The 19,756-nt window shown below is 46.1% G+C and overlaps 1 protein-coding gene across 1 annotated transcript in view; it reads left to right on the top strand.

Annotated features, from left to right (window-relative positions):
* Positions 1-19,756, top strand: part of ADAM12 (ADAM metallopeptidase domain 12) — a 292,198-nt gene that overhangs the window by 184,392 nt on the left and 88,050 nt on the right. The window contains exons 6-7 of the mRNA XM_063101619.1: positions 12,127-12,313; positions 19,140-19,205. Coding sequence (XP_062957689.1) covers positions 12,127-12,313; positions 19,140-19,205 — 253 coding nt within the window. The remainder of the gene's footprint in view (positions 1-12,126; positions 12,314-19,139; positions 19,206-19,756) is intronic.

Here is a 19,756-nt window from a genome sequence, read left to right as displayed (position 1 = left end):
CTGGGTCCAGGGTTCCAGCTAATGTTATCAGGGTCCACTTTCTCTCCATCTCTAGCCTCTACCTTCTGTGTTGGCTTCATTCTCAGACACTGGCTTAGCTCAGACTGCCATAACAAAATGCTAAGGACTGGGTGGCCTAAACAAGAGAAATTTATTTCTCATGGTTATAGGGACTGGGAAGTCCAAGATCAAAGTGCTGACTAGCCAGGTCTCCCTTTGAGGCCTCTTCTCTTGGCTTGTAGGCAGCCACCGTCTTGCTGTATGCTCACATGACCTCTTTGTGCACACACAGAGGAGCAGCTCTGGTGTCTCTTATAAGGGCACTAATCCCAGTGTGGGGACTCCATCCTAAAGACCTCATCTAACCTCATCACCTCCCAAGACCCCCACCTTCTAACATCATCACATTGGGGGTTAGAGCTTCAACATATGGATTCTGGGGTACATAAACGTTCAGTCTATAACAGACACAGTTTATCTTTCTTGGTGACAAAGAGCATACTGGCAGCACCAGGCTTCCACCCTCAAGAGGTGAGAAGAAAGGGGACCTCTCTCTCAAGCTCAGCAAAGGTCCCCTGCATGTGTCTTATTAGCTCTAACTGAGTCATTAGTCCATCCTTGAAGCAATCACAGTGGGCAATGGGGAGCATGATGCTCTGGTTCAGCAGGTTATGTGCCCACACCCTGGGCCAGCCTGAGAGGACACTGTACCCAGCCCCAGAGGTAGGGATGAGGGAGGGTGAACACACCAAAGAAACGCAGTGAGCTTTTGCCAGAAAAAGTGCAGAAGAGAGCCGGGGCACATGGGGACAAATAGGTCTCCTCCAACAATGGTTATGAAGAAGTTTTAAATCATCAGAACAGAGACCAGCCCTAAATGAAGGCATCCAGGAGTGATCTGACAGTTTTCAAGTGATTTTCTTAGGGGTCTAAATTCTTGATGGGTAAAGAGAAAAGGGGTATCTCCAAGGTATTCCTAATAGCTCCTTTTGACAGTAAATAAAACGACTTATGAACCAGTGGTATTAACTAATTAGATGAACAGCCAGAGAGAATATTCCCAGAGGAATAGCCAAATAGGACAAATCTGTCCTCAGTGCTTGGCCGTGCCACTCGGTCACGACTCTCCATCCTTCTTCCCAGGCCTGCCCTGCTGTCACCCTGTTTATGCTGCCTTAGCACTTTCAGCCCCCAAGAAGGCACAGGTAACTGTCAGGGTCCCTGGTTCCCCCAGTGTGGCGGGGTCAACCTCTCTGGCCAGACTGCAGTGTCTGAGTCTGCAGCACCTGGAGAAGGTTCCCTCCTCAGTACCTGGCACAGACCCATAATCCAGCAGAAAGGAATACTGTGAAATACTTGTGGCTGGGATTTCAGGAAAAGTCAGAAGAGGAAGTACTGCATTGTCTGGTGTCGACCACCAAGACAGAGTGGGAACGGTGACCAGGAACACTGCGTGGGTCTGATGAACTCTTCGCTATTGTGCTCCTGAGAATTTTGACTTCCCAGATCTTGGTGCTGTTGTTACAAAAGCAGCAGACCGTGCATCAACAGAGAAATTCCGGAGTTATGCAGTCAACTTTATGATCTTGCAAGTAGGAAATCAGACCGGAGGGGGAAAAGCTGTATTCGATCAACTGCTCCCTGACAAAAGAATCAGTTGAGACTGGAAATAAGGAAAAAATGCAACCATAGTGGCACCAGCCTGGTAGGTGTTAAGAAAGAAAATAAGGATTAAAAATTTTGTTAAATATGGTATGCTCCAAAAACACATTAAGATCCTGGAACGTGGAGGGAAGCTCCAGCGTCCTAGGGGACACATTAATTAGAGCCCAACAGATTCTAGTTTTGCAGAGAAAAAGCAGAGAAGGAGCCCCCTGCATTGCTTCAAAAAGGCTTGATCGCAGAGGGGCAGACAAGGAAAGACTGTCTCCTGGAATAGAAGAGAGGGCAGAAACCAAACAAGTCATCTTTCAGCATTTGAAGCTTGAAGGGAAAAAGATAAGGGGACAGAAATGCATAAATATCCCAGTAGAAAGTGGGGGACTAAAGAGGAAGCAGCTCTTTAACCAGGGAATGAAGCGCAACATGGAAAACAGGTCATAAAAATGAGTTCAGCCGTGGAGTTTATTCTTTGGAATGACTCCAAGTCAAATGTGAAGCCAGCGCTGTCCCACACCCTGTGTCCCTGCCGTGCTCAGCCCTGGTGCATGGGGCTTTGGGGCAGTGCTCTTGACTCTCCTCTCCCTTTTGCTTGTGGCCTGTGGTCCCAGCTGGTGAGCAAGCCTGCAGGCGACACCGTGAGCGCCTGACGCTCTGCACAGTGCTACGGCACAGATTACCAAACAGCCAAGGCGATGGGGACAGAGTGCAGCTGTCAGCCTGGAGGAACTAACCGACTGCAATTTGCAATGGGAAGACATCCCGCCTCAGCATGCTGCTGCTGGAGCATCAAAACAGCTGCATCCCCGTGCTCTGATCTTACCCACAAGTGCCACACTCCCGTCCCCTTCAGTGTCCCGGCTGGAGCCCGAGTCCTGGAGGGAAGGGGTCGTATTCCACTCTGTCTCCTTGTCCTCTCACCCTGCCTTCTCGGCTTCTACTGTATCCAGCATGAGGGGTCCTGTGGGCTCATGCCTTTGGAGAGAGCCACGAGTCTTCCCATCACCTGCAGGTGCAGAGGTTATAATTTGGCTTCACCTCGTATGGAACCACCTGTGCATTAACAGACATGAGCCCAGCTTCCCTTACTCGCTGCGGAAATGGTGTCCAGAGCTGTAGACTAAGATTGGTTGTGATGATAGTTATTGATTTCTGAATGAGGTTGATGACACCTAAACGCTCACGTGCGCACACACACACACACACACACACACACACACACGTGTGTGTGTGCTCTGTGTGGTGGTGATGGTAACTGGGACATGTCACACTATTTCTCATCATCATTAAAACCCCTGCTCTCAGCAAGGTGGGGGAGGTGGTGTTACCGCTGTTTCGCAGGCTCGGCATTGGGGGCCTGGCTGTGATGCTGCAGCTTCATAGTGCCAGTGTGGCTGTCACGCAGTTTCCGCCCTGAAATCACCAGGCTCACAAAGCCCTTGCCCTGTCCCCACATTCACCAGGTGTTCCCCCAGCTCAGCCCCTCCCCAGTCCCAGCTGCCATCTCAAGGGACGGGCAGAGGCCTCTTCTGCACATACACCAAGTTTCTGCACGTTCTCATGCGATGCCCACGAAAGCCCCGAGCACGAGTGCGTGCCTCAGTTTACAGATGAGAAGCAGAGACCGTGACAGTGACTTTCCCGAGGTTCCTCTGAGGCAGTGTACGCACCTCCACCTTACATCCAACTCTGGCTGCCTCGTGGTTCCGTTTGGCTCCACTGAGCCTCTTGCACAATTTGGGTCCAACCTTCTTTCTCAGCCCCATTGTCCTCCTCTCTGAGACACCGCTCTGTTCCCACCACACTGTTTTCTAGCTGTTTCCAGGGCACGCCCCAGGCATGTCTTGCCAGCTTCATCCCTGTGTCCACTCTGCCTGGGGCACAACCTCTCCTTCCACCTCCCTTTTAGCTTTGAAAGGTCCAATCTTCCATCAAGGCCCAACTCAAAGGACGCCTCCTCCAGGAAGCCTCCCTGGCCTCCCCAATCTCCTTGCCATCTGGCTCAGCCCTTTACTATCTTAGACAGCCTTTGCTCCTGCACAGCAGTTCCTGTCGCTTAGTCGGTGCTTCCTAAGTATTTGTCGACATCCCTTTCTTAGGGCACCTGTCCTTCCCTGCCCCATTTATAGTTGATTGCCACATCTTGCTCTGCCTCCACCTACCCCGTGGTAAGAGGCTTCAGGGTAGGAAGCATTTCTGATTCATTTCTTGCAGCTCCTAGCTATGAGCAAGAGCTCCTAGTATGGGCCTTTGATGTGGGAGACAACACAAAATGCTTTTAAAAATTCAATTAAATGAAAATGTTAAGTGAGAGGATATTTGGTACTGAATAACATTACTGCGTTCCTTTAAAGTTTTGCATTGATTTTAACGGTGTAATATGGAGTTTACTGCACCAAATTTTATACAGTAAAAACAAACATAATACAAAATTCAGGAATATGTCTTGCCCCCCAAACTATTTAAAAATAGTCTTTAATTTATTTTCTCAAGGCTAGAATTGACCGGTGTTATACGTTCCATGAAATCAGGGACAACCACTACAATGGAAATAATAATTTGCAATTTAGCCATCAGGGCAAGCACAACCACTGTAAAATAAGTGCCATGCTAATTCAGTATTATTGTTTATAATTTAACAAATATATTGAATGGACACAGTTGAAGAAATCTGACTAGAAATCTCAGCTGAGAAACTAAAAGTAGAAAAGACTCAGTAGGAAAACAAGACACAGGGAGAGGAGATGCAGTGAGATGGGCCACAGCCTTCCTGCAGGGCCAGGCCACGCAGAGGACGCTACTGCCCCCATCGGCCTGGACCTCGTGGCTCTACTCCAGGGTTCTCTGACCTGGATGGAGATGGGCTTTCCAAATCCCACAGCTCCACCTAGCTGGCGCATGGCCAAGTGGCCTAAAGCCCCAGAAAGTCAGGCACACAAAGGTGGCCTTGCCATCACCTTCCTGCCTGCTAGACCATGAATGCCAGGATGGCAGGGACTAGAGCCCCCCGACACTGCTGTATCCTAGAACCCGGTGTGTTCTAGGCACTCTGTAAATATTGGAGGTATAAAGTCCACATTTAAAAACAAAAATCTTTAAGTGCAGTAGGTCTTGGATCTGTCCGACTAGCCCCCCTGGCTCTCCTCAGACCCCCATGGACATGTGTTCTAGCCAGGCCTCTGCACTGCTTCCCTCTCTCTCCTCCACTGGAGATATTCCCACGTCCTGGGTAAACATCTGCAAGAGCCATGGCTGGGTCAGGAGCCCAGCTGAGCCATCCCAAGGACGCCCAAGGTCACATCTCACAGCTCTCCTTAGACCCCACACTCACTCGAAACTGAGAATGTCTGGATCCACTCTCCTCTGAGTAGACCCCCACCCCAGCTCCCCACCGGCCTCTTCCTGAAAGGTCCACACCAGCTCCTGGCTTGACCCTCGCGACCTTTCCAGCTCCTCCCTCGTCCACCCAGGCCCTGCCCACACCCCCTGCAGCGCCTCTTTCATCCCTCCCTCCTTTCACATTCCCATCTTTGTCCTTGTCCTAATCCTCATTCAACCCACAGTCTAAGATCTTGAAGTTGCCCCCCACTGTGCTTTCTGCACCCACCCCTCCCTTCCCAGCCATCTTGCACATTCCAGAAGGTCATATTTCAAAATACTGCTAGACCACATCGTAAATCCCGCCACCCCACTGCACTCAGAAGCTCCATGGCTCCCTGTGGCCGACGGTGAAGACGCATTCGTTCACACGCTGCTTCACCAATATTCCCACAAGCGTTTACTGATCACTCACCTACTGATCACCTGGCGATCGTGCCAGTCCTAGTGCTGGGAAAAGCAAAAGAAATAAGGAAAGTAAGTACCCCCCCCCCCCCCCCCGGTGTGCAGAGGAGCCAGACATTATCAACACGGGGTTGTAAGCGACGTGAAGCAGGTTGCACAAACCACATGAGAAACTCTGCAGAGGGCCCCAAATGAAATTTCCTACAAGGGGGTAGTAAATTGGGGTACTTTTAGACGTCATCTGGGAAGATTGTGCACCCCGTACTACTCTCAGCCAGTGAGGAGGTGGGGCAGGGACTTGCACACTAGGAAATAAATTGCTTGTTACAGCCCTTTCCCGTGTGCCTGCCCGTTAGACACCCGAACCTTGCAAGGCTGTAATTAAAGTCTCGCTTCGCTGTACCTCGTGTCTCCGTGTCCATCCTTTGGCCTTGGACAGGTGAGGGTGTTTCTCACAGGTCGGCTAACCTGGACCTGGAAGGTCATGCATCAGCCTGGATTGCCATTCCAGCAGAAGCCTGCCGCAGGAATAGTTGCAGGCCTCAGGGCAGGTCCACAAAGGCACAGAACACAGCCCCAGCCCTCAAGCAGCTGGCATCCAGCGAGGCCAGGGTGTGGCCACCAATGGCTACAAGGAGCAGGTGGATTTGATCAGGCCTCCTGGGATGGACTTGGGGAAGGACTCTGGGTAGAGGGCACAGAGGGCACAGCAAGAGCAAAGTCCTGGAAGCTGGAAATGTGTAATGTGTGGAGGAGACGCTGTTTCAGTCTTCAGGAAGAGGGTGCAGAAGAGCGAGCAACGAGGCCTAACACCAAAGTCGGGGGGTGGAAGTGAAGGGAGCCTGCACAGCCTGGCCCCCATCCCTCCATGTCTCCCCCTGTCCCTCTGCACATGCCCCCACTCCAGCCATGGGCTTCCTCTCCCAGAGCCTTCCTCTCACCTGCATTCGTGCTCAGACAAGGACACTCACTCAAGCCCCGAGCTCCCCACTTCTCCAAATCCTCCCTATCCTTCAGTACTTCCTTCGAGACCCCTGTTCTCCACGGATCACACATCAACCGCCACTCCATCAGCGCTGCTGCACTGACCACAGTCTACAGGCAGCTCCGACTGGCTCTGGCACTTGGCGTTGGGAAGTCAGCTGTGCCTGCCTAGCATGAGCGCCCTGCCAGCGCTGGGCGACCAAGCAGGGAGGCTGGCCCTCCTGGGTGGCACAGCCACGGGCGAGCGATCAGGCCAGGTCTGCCTGGAAAGCCTCAGCTCTGCCACCGCCCAGCATGACAGCTGTTAGCTTCCTAGCACTCCCGTAACAAGCTTCCACAAACCAGATGGCTTAAAGCCACAGAAATTGATTCTCTCACTGTCCTGGAGGCCAGAAGTCTGAAATCAAGATGTCGGCAGTGTTGGATCCTTCTGGAGGGTCTAGGAAAGAGTCCCTTCCGTGCCTCTCTGCTAGCTTCTGGTGGCTTCTGGCAATCCTTGAGGTCCTTGAACTTCTAGATGTCACTCCAGTTTCTGCATCCAGCTTCACCTGGCCTTTTCCCCCATGTCTCTGTGTGTCTCTTCTTCTGTCTCTATAAGGACACATGTCATTAAATTCAGGGCCCACCCTAATCCAGGCTGATCTCATCTTGAGATCCTTAAACTCATTACATCTGCAAAAACCCTTTTTCCAAATAAGATCACATTCACAAGTACTGGGGATTAGGACTTCAGCATATCTTTTGTGGGGACACAATTCAACCCCCTACAGTGACCTTGGGTTCTCATTGCTGGTTTCCTCATTAGTAAAATGGACTCATGTTATTTGCTTTACAGGATTGCTGTCAAGATTAGAGAAAATAATGCATTCAGAAACCTGGTTCCTGGGAGCAGGGAAGGGTTGGGAGTGACTGCTGATGGGCATGGAGTTTCTTTCTGTGGTGATGGAAGTGTTCTGCAGTTAGTGGTGATGCTTGCACAACTTAGTGAGTATACTAAAACCATTGAATTGCAGGCTTTAAAAGAGTGGACTTAATGACGTGAATTATTTCTCAGTAAAGCTGTTATTTAAAAAAAGGAGCCTGAGATGTGACGGTTTCTTCATAAATCATAGCTGCTATTATTATTACTGATGTGCCAGTAATAACTATTCTTAGGATCTTTTATAATGGTTTAAACTTCTACATCTTTTATGGTGCTTCTGCCCGTGGTTATGAGTTACATTAGGGATGGGAACCACGGGAAGTTGTCCCTGTGTCTCTAGCCCAATACCTTGAACGTAGTAGGGGATAATGAATATTTGTTTTTGCTGTCCTTGAGCAGTTCATGTGGAAATTACTTATTAAAAATAAGCTTTGGCGTGCTTACATGTTCACCGATATCCCTACCATCACTGTTTACCAAGCATATGAGGTGGGATATTACTTTTACCCATGAGCTCCTCCCAAAAAAGGACTGAAATTAAATTGCATGCCAACTTGCATTTCCAACTGATGATTGACAGCACAATATTGAGACCAAAGGTCTTTTTCCAGGAAATTCAATTAGTGGTTGAACACTGAACTAGCCAGGATAATTCCTATTTTCTAATCATTATCTTATTCCAGGCAGTCAAAACCCCTGTGCCACTCTCCTGCTTGCCTGGGACGAGGAAGAGAAAATCCTAATAAGAACAACATTAAGCTATGTGATTGCTCGATGCACCAGCACTTAGAAGATTAAAAACTGAATGTTCTGAAAGACAAAACGTATCTTGAGGAAATATAGGTCCCCTGCGTTTTCAATTTGAAAGCTAACAAAATCACCTTAAAATTTTAATAGATTCTTTCTTGTTTCCGTTCAAGGAGAAACAACAGGATTTTAAATTTTAAAGGAAGGCTGCCGATTCTCCATTTCTGCAGCCCCTTTCTTTACTTGTGTTTCCAACGTGCTCGTCCCCGTTTTGGGTCCCCTGTCTCTCTCAAAACAGCACTGGGGGTTGGAAAAACCCAAGCCCTGGACACCCAGCCTAGATTGGATCCCCTCTCTGCCTTCAGCCACCTGCTCACCATGGATGGTGGGGCTGATGGCCGGAGCTGCAGCTGTGTGCGGGTCAGCCGAGTAACAAATGTAACAGGCACAGCCCAGAGCCCAGATCCTAGGAAGAGCCCCACAAGGGGTGGCCCTGATCACCCCACAACCCCTCTCCCTTCTGCCCCAGAACTTGGCCTCTCCCTCCCCCATGCTGCCTGGTCCAGTGTCCTTCATACCCCATCCTGTCCCTCTAGAGAAGGTGCCCACAGTCTCTATCTTTCCCAAACGCCGAAGACTCTCCTCTGATCTTCCTCCCCTCTGCTCTACCAAGGGGAAAAGAACCCACGTTCAAAGTCTGCTGTATTTAAATTCCATACTCTGGGATTCTTTCAATGCTAAGTTTATACCTAACTATCTATGACATTCAACTTAAAACAAATTACATTCACTTATCTAACTTGGGGCCAGAAGGGGCTGGGAGAACATCAAAATTCTACATCTCAGGAACACTGAACGCTTGAATTTTGCGTCCACTCTTGTTTCCAGCAATCTTGAGAGCTACATGATTAATTACACCCGAGACAGTCTAAAGCAATTATTTAATTAAGCTGTATCATAGACTGCCAATTATTTGGAGCAAAGGGAAGGCCTTTGCTCGGTTTCTCAGCATCTGGCCTTTGGATGACTTAAAAGATAAAAGAAGATATGAGTACATTTTTATGACTGAGTAACAATTTCTAGAAATTTTCCACTAAGTAGAAAAACTTAAGTAATTAGCTTCTTATGATGAGAATGTGGTGACATGTTTTACTGTAAGTGGTCGGCTTATTTAAATCCAGTGCAGAATAGAAAATGTCACAGTACAGAATAAAATGTGGTGGCCGTTTTCTTTTTAGGGCAGGAAAGTCAGTCTTCTAGCAAATCTGTATTTCCCCTTCAATTCTATTCAGTTCCACTTTCCCCTTGTCTATTTCTTAAGGTTCTCTTTCTTAATTTAGGCTTTTTTAAATCAACTTGAATAAACAAAAATCCTTCATTCTCCATTCTAAAGTTAGAAATCTAAGTTTTGTTTCATGAAGAATGTCACAAGGAAAGAGAAACAAGCCACCCCACAGCGTGGATGACCACAGTCATGTCTGTATGATCTACTTGAAGACAGACCCGGACACTAGTTTGGGGGGACGCTGAGGGGGGGAGAGAACAGCTACATATAATGGTTTTTTTAAATTATTTTTTTGGCGGCTGGCTGGTAAGGGGATCCGAACCCTTGACTTTGGTGTTATCAGCACCATGCTCTCCCAAGTGAGCTAACCAGCCAGCCCCATATAATGACTTTTAATCAATCTGTGGGATTTGAAAATAGCCAAAAATTCTTCAGTCCCTTCAGACCACATTGGGCTCCCCTCATTGGTAATGCACAGCTTAGCTCTCCTGTGATTTCTAATTGTCCCATGTCGTGGTGCTGTCTTCTTGATTAGGGTACCAGCAGCATCCTGGGCCTAATCTTTCTGTTTCTCCTACTGCCTATAACACCTCATAAAACAGGACTGGTGGAGTAAACCAACTGAATAATAATGAATTGACTAGTGTGTACTTGCTTACCAGTTGTGTTCAAAACAGATACTTGACTGATTCAAACCTCTTCCTTCTGTACCATCTGAGTATTGAAATACTGTCATTCTGTTAGGTGCTTTTGTTTTTATTTAGCAGCTGGCCAGTACTGGGATCCAAACCCTGGACTTTGGTATCATGACACCACACTGTAACCAACTGAACTAACTGTCCAGGCCCCCTGAAATTTAAGAAAGGTTAAATATCATCTGTCATGGGCCATCCGTAAGCACAGGATGAGTGAATGACAACGAATGGAGAAACAATGATGAAGGACAGGGAACATCTCACAAGGTCCCTCCTTTGGAAACAAGCTCAGACTGTCTGGGGAAACTGATGGAGTATGCAGCTAGCATGCTGTTTCTTAAGGATTAAGGTGTACTCAGACACCTGCATCAATGCAATATAAGTTATGTGTCAGAACTGGTGCCCTCAACCTACAGTCCATGGACCTCGTCCTCAGTGCTGAATCTGCCAAGATAGTTTGCAAAATGTTGTGGTTATGTCTAGATATGAATTATTCTGGGGAGAGTCTAAAGAGGTTCATGTCTTAAAGGTTAACAGTTACCATGTTAAAAGTGTCGATTTACAGTCAGATGAATTTTGCATGTTTCTAAAGTGGAGAGATTGTGGTCACCTTGCTAAATAATGTAAGGTGCTAGATAGATTTGTGGGAACTTGTACAGCTGCCAGTTGACTATTACCCAAATTGCTGTTTCTCCAAAGAAAACCTTTTTTTCAGCATCAGGAAGCACCTTTTAAATTGAAGTACTTTACTGTCCTGCATTGGAAAAGAGAGACATAAAAACCAAGAGGCAGGCCCATGTTCCCTGTCGCTTGAAGGAAGTTGACACCCTTAAGCTAGTGTTGCCCTTTTCCAGGGAGCAGGACACAGTCTCAGCTCTGCACTACAGAAGGTCAGACACACAACATGGTCTGTGTCTAAACACCACCTTCTATCTCTGCAAGTTAGAATGTTTAGCAAGTTGTCTATTTTTTTAAAAAATCTTTACTTTTATTTCCAAACTTAAAGATTAGCTCAAAGGATTCTGTCTTACTTATTGTCCTTCCCAGAAATATATTTATCTTATTAATGCTATATGTCACATCAGGGGGCCACAAATGGTCAGTATTCCTATGGGCAGATGTGTAACAAAGCATAAGACTTTCCTGAAATTGTCCGTCTTTGGAATCACAGAAGCTGAATCTGTGAATGTGACTTCTTAATAACTAGAGTTGTAACTAGATGACACAGCAACCCTGAGGAGTAGATGCGATCACCCCATTTTACAGATGAAGAATCCAAGGCTCAGAGAGGTTAAGGAACCTAGTGAAGGCTGCAGATCTAGTAAGCAGAAGACTGGACCTGAAACCCGGAGCTGCTAGATTGCAGAGGCCACTTTCTCAGCCCTGGGGCGGGGGCTTCTCCCAATGGTTGTCTTCAGTTCTATAAAGAGAGGTCCACTGGATCCAGAGGCCTGACCTCAGCCTCCAAGGAGCAATTCTAATGCTTTGTACTTACAATGGTTCCATTACTCACATATCTCCCACAAATCACATAAGGAAAATGCCAAAAATTTGTAAATTGATGAGTAAATTATAATTAAGCATCCTTATATCAGAATCCCATCAAATATTTAGGAAATACGATTGATCAGGATAAGTAATTGAGATGTAGAAATCATCCTTTAAAAAAAAAAAAAGGGTTCCCTTCTGAACTGTGTCTGCTAATTCAGAGATAGTTATTTTCCAAGCAGATAAAACATTTTTCCTCTTGACTCTTCTTCCTAGAAATATATCTACAAACAGGAAAAAACACATAAAGGTAAAATGCCAGGTGTTCTTTACCATAGAATATTTCCAGCAAAAAAAATTCACAGGCTTGCTTTTCAAAAGATTTGCAAAATGAACCAGCGCAAACATATGGCACAGAAACGTCATTTCCAATTAAAACCTGAGAATATAGAGACGTTGGTATTTCTCCTTTTATTGTCTCTCATTAAGAACTGTCTTAGCCATAAACAAAAAGCTGTCCTTTAAAATTATCTATTTTTTTTTTCTTATTTCTTCTTTAACAGGGGACTTATCGTGTTTGAAAATAAAACCTACGTCTTAGAACCCATGAAAAATGCAACTGATAGATACAAATTCTACCCAGCAACAAAACTGAAAAGCATCTGGGGACTGTGTGGATCGCATCATAACACATCAGGCCTCTCCACAGGAAACATGCTCGCACCGTCCTTTCAGACGCGGGCAAGAAGGGTAGGAGCAATACCCGGTTTCATGTTTCTGGGACGCTAGGGGCTCAAGCCATGGACACCCAGTGTAGGACATCTGGAGGAATTTTGCTATCTGGGTGTCTGGGGGATGGAAGCCTCCAGTTTATCAGGAGGCAGTTGACATCATGTGGCAGAGCATGACCAGTCACCGAGGTCTCCATCGTTGCATTGGAAATGTCAGCCTCAGGCTCATTGAAATACGCTGGGTAAAATCCCATAGTTGGGATCCGAGAATGACAAAATCACCATTTATTTAATCTCAGAACTGACTGTGGGCCTAGAGACAGGTTTGGGACGCTCCCCGCATGGCAAACAAGATGAGAATGGAGACCCTGACCCACTCTCCGGCAGCTCTCCCACCAAAGGAGAAAGGCCAGATGGAGGTTTCTTTATTAGCAAGTCTGGGCTCTTGTTGTAACTTGCAGGAAATCCTCAGTGTTTACCCACAGGCTCCTGCAGAGGTGAGCTGAGTCTTGATGCATGTGGTGTTGCTGAGGAGTCTTGCCCACCCAGCCCAAGCTACAAATGCCTGTCCTGGTTCCCTCCTCGGGCTGTCCAAGCAGTCTGTGTGTTCTGGCCACCTGCTCATAAAAGGTCTTCCTTTCTGCTGCAGCACCAGAAAAGTAGCTGCCTAACGGAGTCTGCCTTGCAGACAGGCTCCCTTCCCCACACTCCTCGTGAACACCGTGAAACCTCTGCCCCAAATGGCTGCCCGACCCTTTTCCATCCAGTATTACAGGCGACACAGACCACAGTGGAACTCTGTTGGCAAGGAAGGTGGTCCTTCCGCTCACTTGGCTGGAGGCCCTGAATTTAAATGAGTACAATTAAGTAGAAAATTATCAACAATTCCCTGATTTTTTTTTATCTCTGATTTCTTGCTCCTCTGTTCACAAGAAATCAAAACAAATCATAGGTAAAACGTCACTTGTGCTCACATTTGGCTGTCTGGGGACATGTTCTTCAAGGTTCCTCTTAACACATTCTGTCTTCCCCAACTTCGAGTCGATCGCTGCTTAACACTTAACATTTCATGAAAGTTATTCTAAGTCATTTCCCTAAATTTAAACAGTAAGGGTTATCCTAAATGATTTCTTCTCATTCTTAAAATTCCTCTCATACCTGTGCGTAGGTGTCTGTCCCCCTGAACTGTTCCCTAGTGTGTTCCCAAGATTCCCTATGGCAGGTGCTCACAGGATCTTTCTGTTTTCCTGTCCCATGACGGGAGGGGGAGGACTCTCCCATCACTGTCACGTGCTGTGGATCACTGTGCACGTGCTGCTTGGTGGGGGAGGCTGCATCTGAATCCCAGGGAGCCAGGCCTAAAAAATGCCCCCACCCCCACCAGCTCGGGAGGGCTCCCCCCCCCACCCATCCTAGAGTGACATATTTAAGAGTTGGAGTCACGAAGACCAGCCTCTGTGGTCCCAGGCATGTTGATTTCACTCTTCAAACACTTCTGCCTTCGATTGCAGCCCTCAGATAAGATGTGACTGTGCTGTAGCTCTGCTGCTCACAAGCAAGTAGAGCGTTTTCATTTTGTTTTCCAGGTGCTTTGCTTTGAGTACCTTGTTGCTGCACGTTATCCACGTTGTGAGATTTATAACTTGACAGTTTAAATGACACTCAGATGTGTTTGCCCTTTCATTTGGAAGTACAAACTCGCTCTGGACTTGCCAGCCATATTTTAATTCTTTTATAGCTTACAGCTCTTTAGAACTATGACTGTCACAGTAATTTCCAGTCATTTTGACTTGTAGAGAAATGGAGAGAATTCAAATAACCATGTTGTTTTGTTAATAGTGCATATTGAAGTGTAAATGAACCTTTAAATTGAAAAGGGAAGGTGTTCATGCCGGTCAACTCGCTTCTCAATATTTCTCTCTAGAAATAGTTGATTGCTTTTACGGAAGAGAAAACATGCTGGACTTAAAATGCATGTACATAATGAAAATGGTACAAAAAATAATTTTCAAATAAGCAGAATGCTTGGGAATTGGAATTATATAGAAGGTTGTTTTGGGTCGGCCCCGTGGTAAACATGAAAGGGACATGTTCAAGTTATACGATGCTCACTTGCCTCACTTATGCTGCCTTTATTTTATGCTTAAAAAAAAATGTAACTGCAGCTAACTCATCTTGTTTATGCAGTGCAGCAATGGCATTTGCTTTTTCCTAGCATTTTTCTGCCCCAACTGAATGTTAACTATTGCGAAGGTTGGTTTGCAGAGTGCGACTTTTCTGCAGATGTTCACATTTTTCTTCTCGGAGCATCAGGAATAAATCTTCACTGGGGTATACACCGGCTCTAGTATAAACCTGAGCTGCTGTTTGTTATTTTTACAAGGCTCTACATTAGGTTGTAGTGAGAGTCCAAGTTGCTCCTGGAAGGGCACAGATTGACAGGGAGTGTCAGAGCGTCGCCTGCAGTGGACACCTTCCCTCTCCATCAGCTATGCATTCAAGAATGCAAATTAATTTTTATACCAGCCTAAGCAAAGGTGGTAAACCTGGTAGTGGAGAAAATCACATAATACATCCCAAAGGCAAATGTAAATTATTTTCAAGTTGTCCTTTCTTTAGGGAACGTCTGTGTCACTGTTCCCCTCCATTGGTGTGGGTAATTATGAGTCAAGCAGAGGAGTTGCTGCCTTCTCTGGGAAGAAACGTGGGCTTGGGCTGCTGAGGCAGGGGCACTGCCGTGTTCCCTGGCATGCAGTGTTCTGATGTGAGCGGTGCTGTTGCTTTTGTGTTTCTGGATGGACTATCATACTTGTTTAATAGAAGCCACAGTAGTGGTGGTAGGATTAGTAGTAAGAGTAATATATATTCTACATAGAGCCTAAGAGTGGTTGGATATCAGGAACTGGCCAGAGCATTTGAAAGCTCGCTAATTACAGCAGGCATATTTAACTCCTCTCAGTAACCAAAGTCACTTCCATACCTCCTGAGAGACCGTATCCTGTGTTCCTGCCACCTTGGTTCTTCCTGAAGTTTGGGGTGAGAGACTGGCCACATGGCTTCCTCGGCCCTGGGCTCGGAATATCTGCCAGTGTGAGCTCAGGCTTCCGATTTCCAGGTGTCGATTCCTGCTGAGTCTCAAATCCCTTAAAACTCTGGATGAATAAATAACAGATCTTGCTTGTGCCACTGGGTTTTGGGACTCCATTTCAGTACTTCACCTGAGCCCGTTAGCACTCGGTTCATCCGATGCAGCGCACTCTCTTGGAACACTGTCTCTTCTGCTGGTGAATTCTGCCTGCCTCAGAGGCTGTAGACCACGCAGATATCACCAGCGTGTGTCATCCCCACGTAAGTCACTGATGAGAAAGGTGTAGACGACCCGAGATCAGGGCTGAACTTATAAATATCCATACAGTGACCTTGCATCAGGGCATGGAGCCTCGCTTGAGCTGATCATGATTTGTCCTTGCTCAGAGGAAGATAAACCAAACTTGTGATTCATTTCATTTGCTGAACTTGCCAGCTATGGAAACACTGGTCCTGGTTCCATGGTTGTTGTGTCTGGTTATATCACAGCCGACGTGACTGTGTCTGCCCGTCTCCATGGTCACTGCCACGGCCATCCGTAGCTCACCTGGATGGTGGGCGCACGGCCTCCCTGCTGCACTCTCAGCTCCCAGTGTCCAGCCCTTACAATCCCTTATCCTCCCAGCAGCAGATTACCAGCCCACCTCCCTGCCACGGCCCCCGTGCCCTGTCCCCACCTTCAGCCCTGCCTTGTCCACTCGCCCCCTTCACTCGCTAGACTCCAGCTGAGCTGCCTGTTGCTGAAATGCTCCAGCTCTCCACGGCCTCCAGATGGCCGCGCAGTTCCATCCACCTGCAGCACTGCTCCTGCGGCCCTCTCCACACAGACCCACTTCTGCCCCGTCAGGTCTCAGCAGACCCAGCCCCACCCCACCCTTCTTTATCCTTACTGCAGAACCCTGTTTATTTTCTTTGTTGTGCATTTCCCAGACTGTTTTATTTTTGTGAATTCTTTATTGCTACCCCTTCTCCCAGCCCCCACTAGAATAGGAGCTTCATGAGGGCAGTAACCTGGGTCTCTTGTCCATCTCTGTATCCCCAGCAACCCACGGTGCCCAGATATCCTGGAGGCGAAGGAACACTACACAGGTGATTGGACCCATAAGGAGAAAGGATTGCAATGAGAATTTATTGTAACCTTGATCTCAGCTTGCTCTTCTAACTTGAGTTGGGTTAAGTTCCCAGGGCCAGAGCTCTCACTGCAGGCTGTTTGGGGGGATATTCTGTCTCTTGTAACTGGACTGTAATGACTGTAGAGGCCCAGGAACTGGTTCCCTCTTGAGCAAGACTCAAAGAATGTCTCTGTATCTACCTCGCAGCAGGAACTCTTGGGCCATTCTCAGAGGCATAGGTTCCTGTTTGGAGAAGGGCTTTTGTTCATAACCCGAGAAGTGAAAATTAGATCAAGCACCCAGTGTCAAATGTTCCTCTCCATATCACAAATTTAAAACATGATTCTTCTAAAAAAATAAATAAATAAATGAGACAGCCCAGATAGGTTGAAATTATGTGGAGGTAATTTAAGCCTCTCTCTGTATGTGCAGCCGACGAGAGCGCAAACCTTTGCCATCCATCCCCCCATTGCTTTTTATTATTATGTGGTTAAGCTTCTCTCTGAGCTTGCAATTCTCTGAATTCATGAGAAAATGTAGACTTCTCTGAAAACTGCAGAGACAGGAAAATTGTGTTCATGCGTTTGTTTTTATTATCTGGAATTGTGTATTTTCTAAATGATGGTCCAAGGCCAGTTGGAAATATCCTCTGGTCGTTTACTTCACCCTCTGCAGTCTGAAGAGTGTAAACGTCTAAACAACCATAACCCTTCCAATGAGTTTTTCAATGGGAGATTGATTTATTTTTTCATTTCTCGAGCTATGTTTTCTTTTGCATAATTAGCCAGATTTGTTCATGGTTAATCAGGGAATTGAGGGCAAAAGAGAGATTTCTACTTCTTTTACACCTCCATAAGAAAAAGTGGTAAGATCTTCACACTTTCAGAAGGCGCCTCATTTTGAGTGCGCCAGTGACTACCATGGGGGCTCATTTTTTGTCCCTTTATTAGTATGTAGTTATTACCATAAAGCATGTCTATAACATATGGTTACAAAGCTTGACATTTTTTCTTGTAACATTGTAAAATATGAGAAATTATACCTTTCTAGGTGCTTTATTTTTCCTTCCTCCTTAAGGTTTCTGGATTTCTTTAGGGACACCTAAATTCATGAATCAGCACAGCTGGGCAGCCAGAAAGAACACTGCTATAATACAAACATTTTTCTTGTAAAAATCTGTTTGGACGATCCCGGACTGATGGGGATTTGTTTTATAAAAGATGTTTCCCTCAGGATTATGTGACTGGAAACCTGATTCAAAGCATGCTTTAGCCATTTTGCTTTTGTCTGAAAGGGGGTTTTAACATGACAATTTTGAACTTTAGGCCGTGTAGGTAGTTAACTCATAAACCGGTGATATCAGTCATAAGGACCAAAGACCAATTCAACTCCCATTTCCTCCAACTGTATTTTATTGCAGAAACAGAAGGCTTTGTTTTTTGTTTTTCATGTTTGCTTTTTGAGACCACCCTCCACGAAGTGCTTTATTTCTCCTAAAAAATGCCTTTGGGATTCTCCCAGTAATTCATGGAAGAGTGCGCTTTTTGAGGAAACTCGATGAAATGCAGCCCAGTTCAGGGGCTGCCTGTACTCAGGACGGAGAGCGCATTTCTGCTGCCTGAGTCTTCTCCACTCCCGCACCTTGATATACAAGTTCCAGCTTCTGTTCAACTGTTTCACTCCTCCCAAACCCCTATTCTCCAGTAGCATACTTCAGAGTTTATTAGTTTTTTCGTTTTTTCTTTCTCGAGACTGTTTCTTTCTGTTTTCTTTCTTTTTGCTTCTTTCTGTTTTTCCTCCTAGCAGCTCTTTCTCGCCTCTCTGTTCATCAGCCTGGTGTTCCCTTTTCTCCAGACCACCCCAAATTCTCTGTTGCTTCTAACTGCATTTTTAAATGATCAGCCACAAAACAAGTTCCCTGGAATAGAATGCTCCGTGTTTCCCCAGAAGGATTATGCAGTTCCTGTTCAAAATATTTTCTCCACCACTTTTCTCAAGTCACAAAACATGTACATTTGGACCATAAAGGTCAAGGGAACACCCTCGATACACTGAATTCCATCATTTTCTTTTTTTTCTTTTTTTTTTTAAAGATGACAGGTAAGGGGATCTTAACCCTTGACGTGGTGTTGTCAGCACCACGCCCTCCGAAGTGAGCTCACTGGCCATCCCTATATGGGATGCGAACCCGTGGCCTTGGTGTTACCAGCACCGCACTCTCCCGAGTGAGCCACGGGCTGCCCTCCATCATCTTTAGTGATCTTCAAATGTGCCATTGTGGTATGAAATGAACAGCCTTTGACTGGCTCCTGTTATAGAGAGAGCTTCGGTTGTGTGTGTTTGTGCTCTTGTTTTGTTTAATAATGATCTTGACTTTTCTGACCCTGCAATCAGTGACTCAGCAGAAAGGTTAAGCTCCCTTTTAAGAATTTCCCACATGGAAATGGAGACTGCTCACTCATGCTGAGAAGGTCTTACGAAGAGGGGGTGGAGGGCAAACTTGCAGATAGAATGGAGGCTGAGGAGCCCGGTGGGGTTGGTGGGGACAGAGTCTCACCTTAAAGTGGCTGTACCGAGAGACACTGACAATGTTCTGGAAGCCCCAGAGGTGTTAAGGGAAATTAAATGTATGTTTTCTTTTGGCAGCATAAAAGAGAGACCCTCAAGATGACCAAGTACGTGGAGCTGGTTATTGTGGCAGACAACCGAGAGGTAAGAACTTTTTGAAATTTCTCAGTAGATTGGTTGAAAAAAAAGGGAAAACAGCAATGTTTAGCAACTTAGTATGTGCTTTAATTAACCTCATTTCTCATGCACTCTTAAAAGCACTGGAAACAAGCCACTGAAAAAGTGGTTTTCTGATTTTATAAAGCATAAGATATTGAAAATGTATCTGTTATTATAAAATAATAGCAAAGCCTACAAAAAAAGAGTTGCTTTGTAGGTAAGCGCTACAAACCAGGAGAATTATTTGGGGGAAATGACAGATGGCTTTAGATTGTATTCTGAAACATTTTTAGGAGAAGTTTAGCTTTTAAAATGTTCAATATGTCCTAAACCAAAAGGAAGGAAGGAAGGAGGGAAGGTCGGTTGTAGAGACACAGCAGAAAAATCCTACTCTCTGAGGTATGGCTTATAGTACATTAGCTTTTCTTTTTACTTAATTTTGAATTTGTTTTTTTTTTTTTTTTTAGATCATCTTCTCTGTGTTTATGTATTGCCTCATTGACACATTATGAATTAGGTGACATTTTCTCATAGAC

The sequence above is a fragment of the Cynocephalus volans genome, chromosome 7, assembly GCF_027409185.1.
Source record: "Cynocephalus volans isolate mCynVol1 chromosome 7, mCynVol1.pri, whole genome shotgun sequence".
Taxonomy (NCBI): Eukaryota; Metazoa; Chordata; class Mammalia; order Dermoptera; family Cynocephalidae; genus Cynocephalus; species Cynocephalus volans.
Note: the sequence above shows the minus strand (reverse complement) of the source record. Positions and strands in the feature narration are given on the sequence as shown.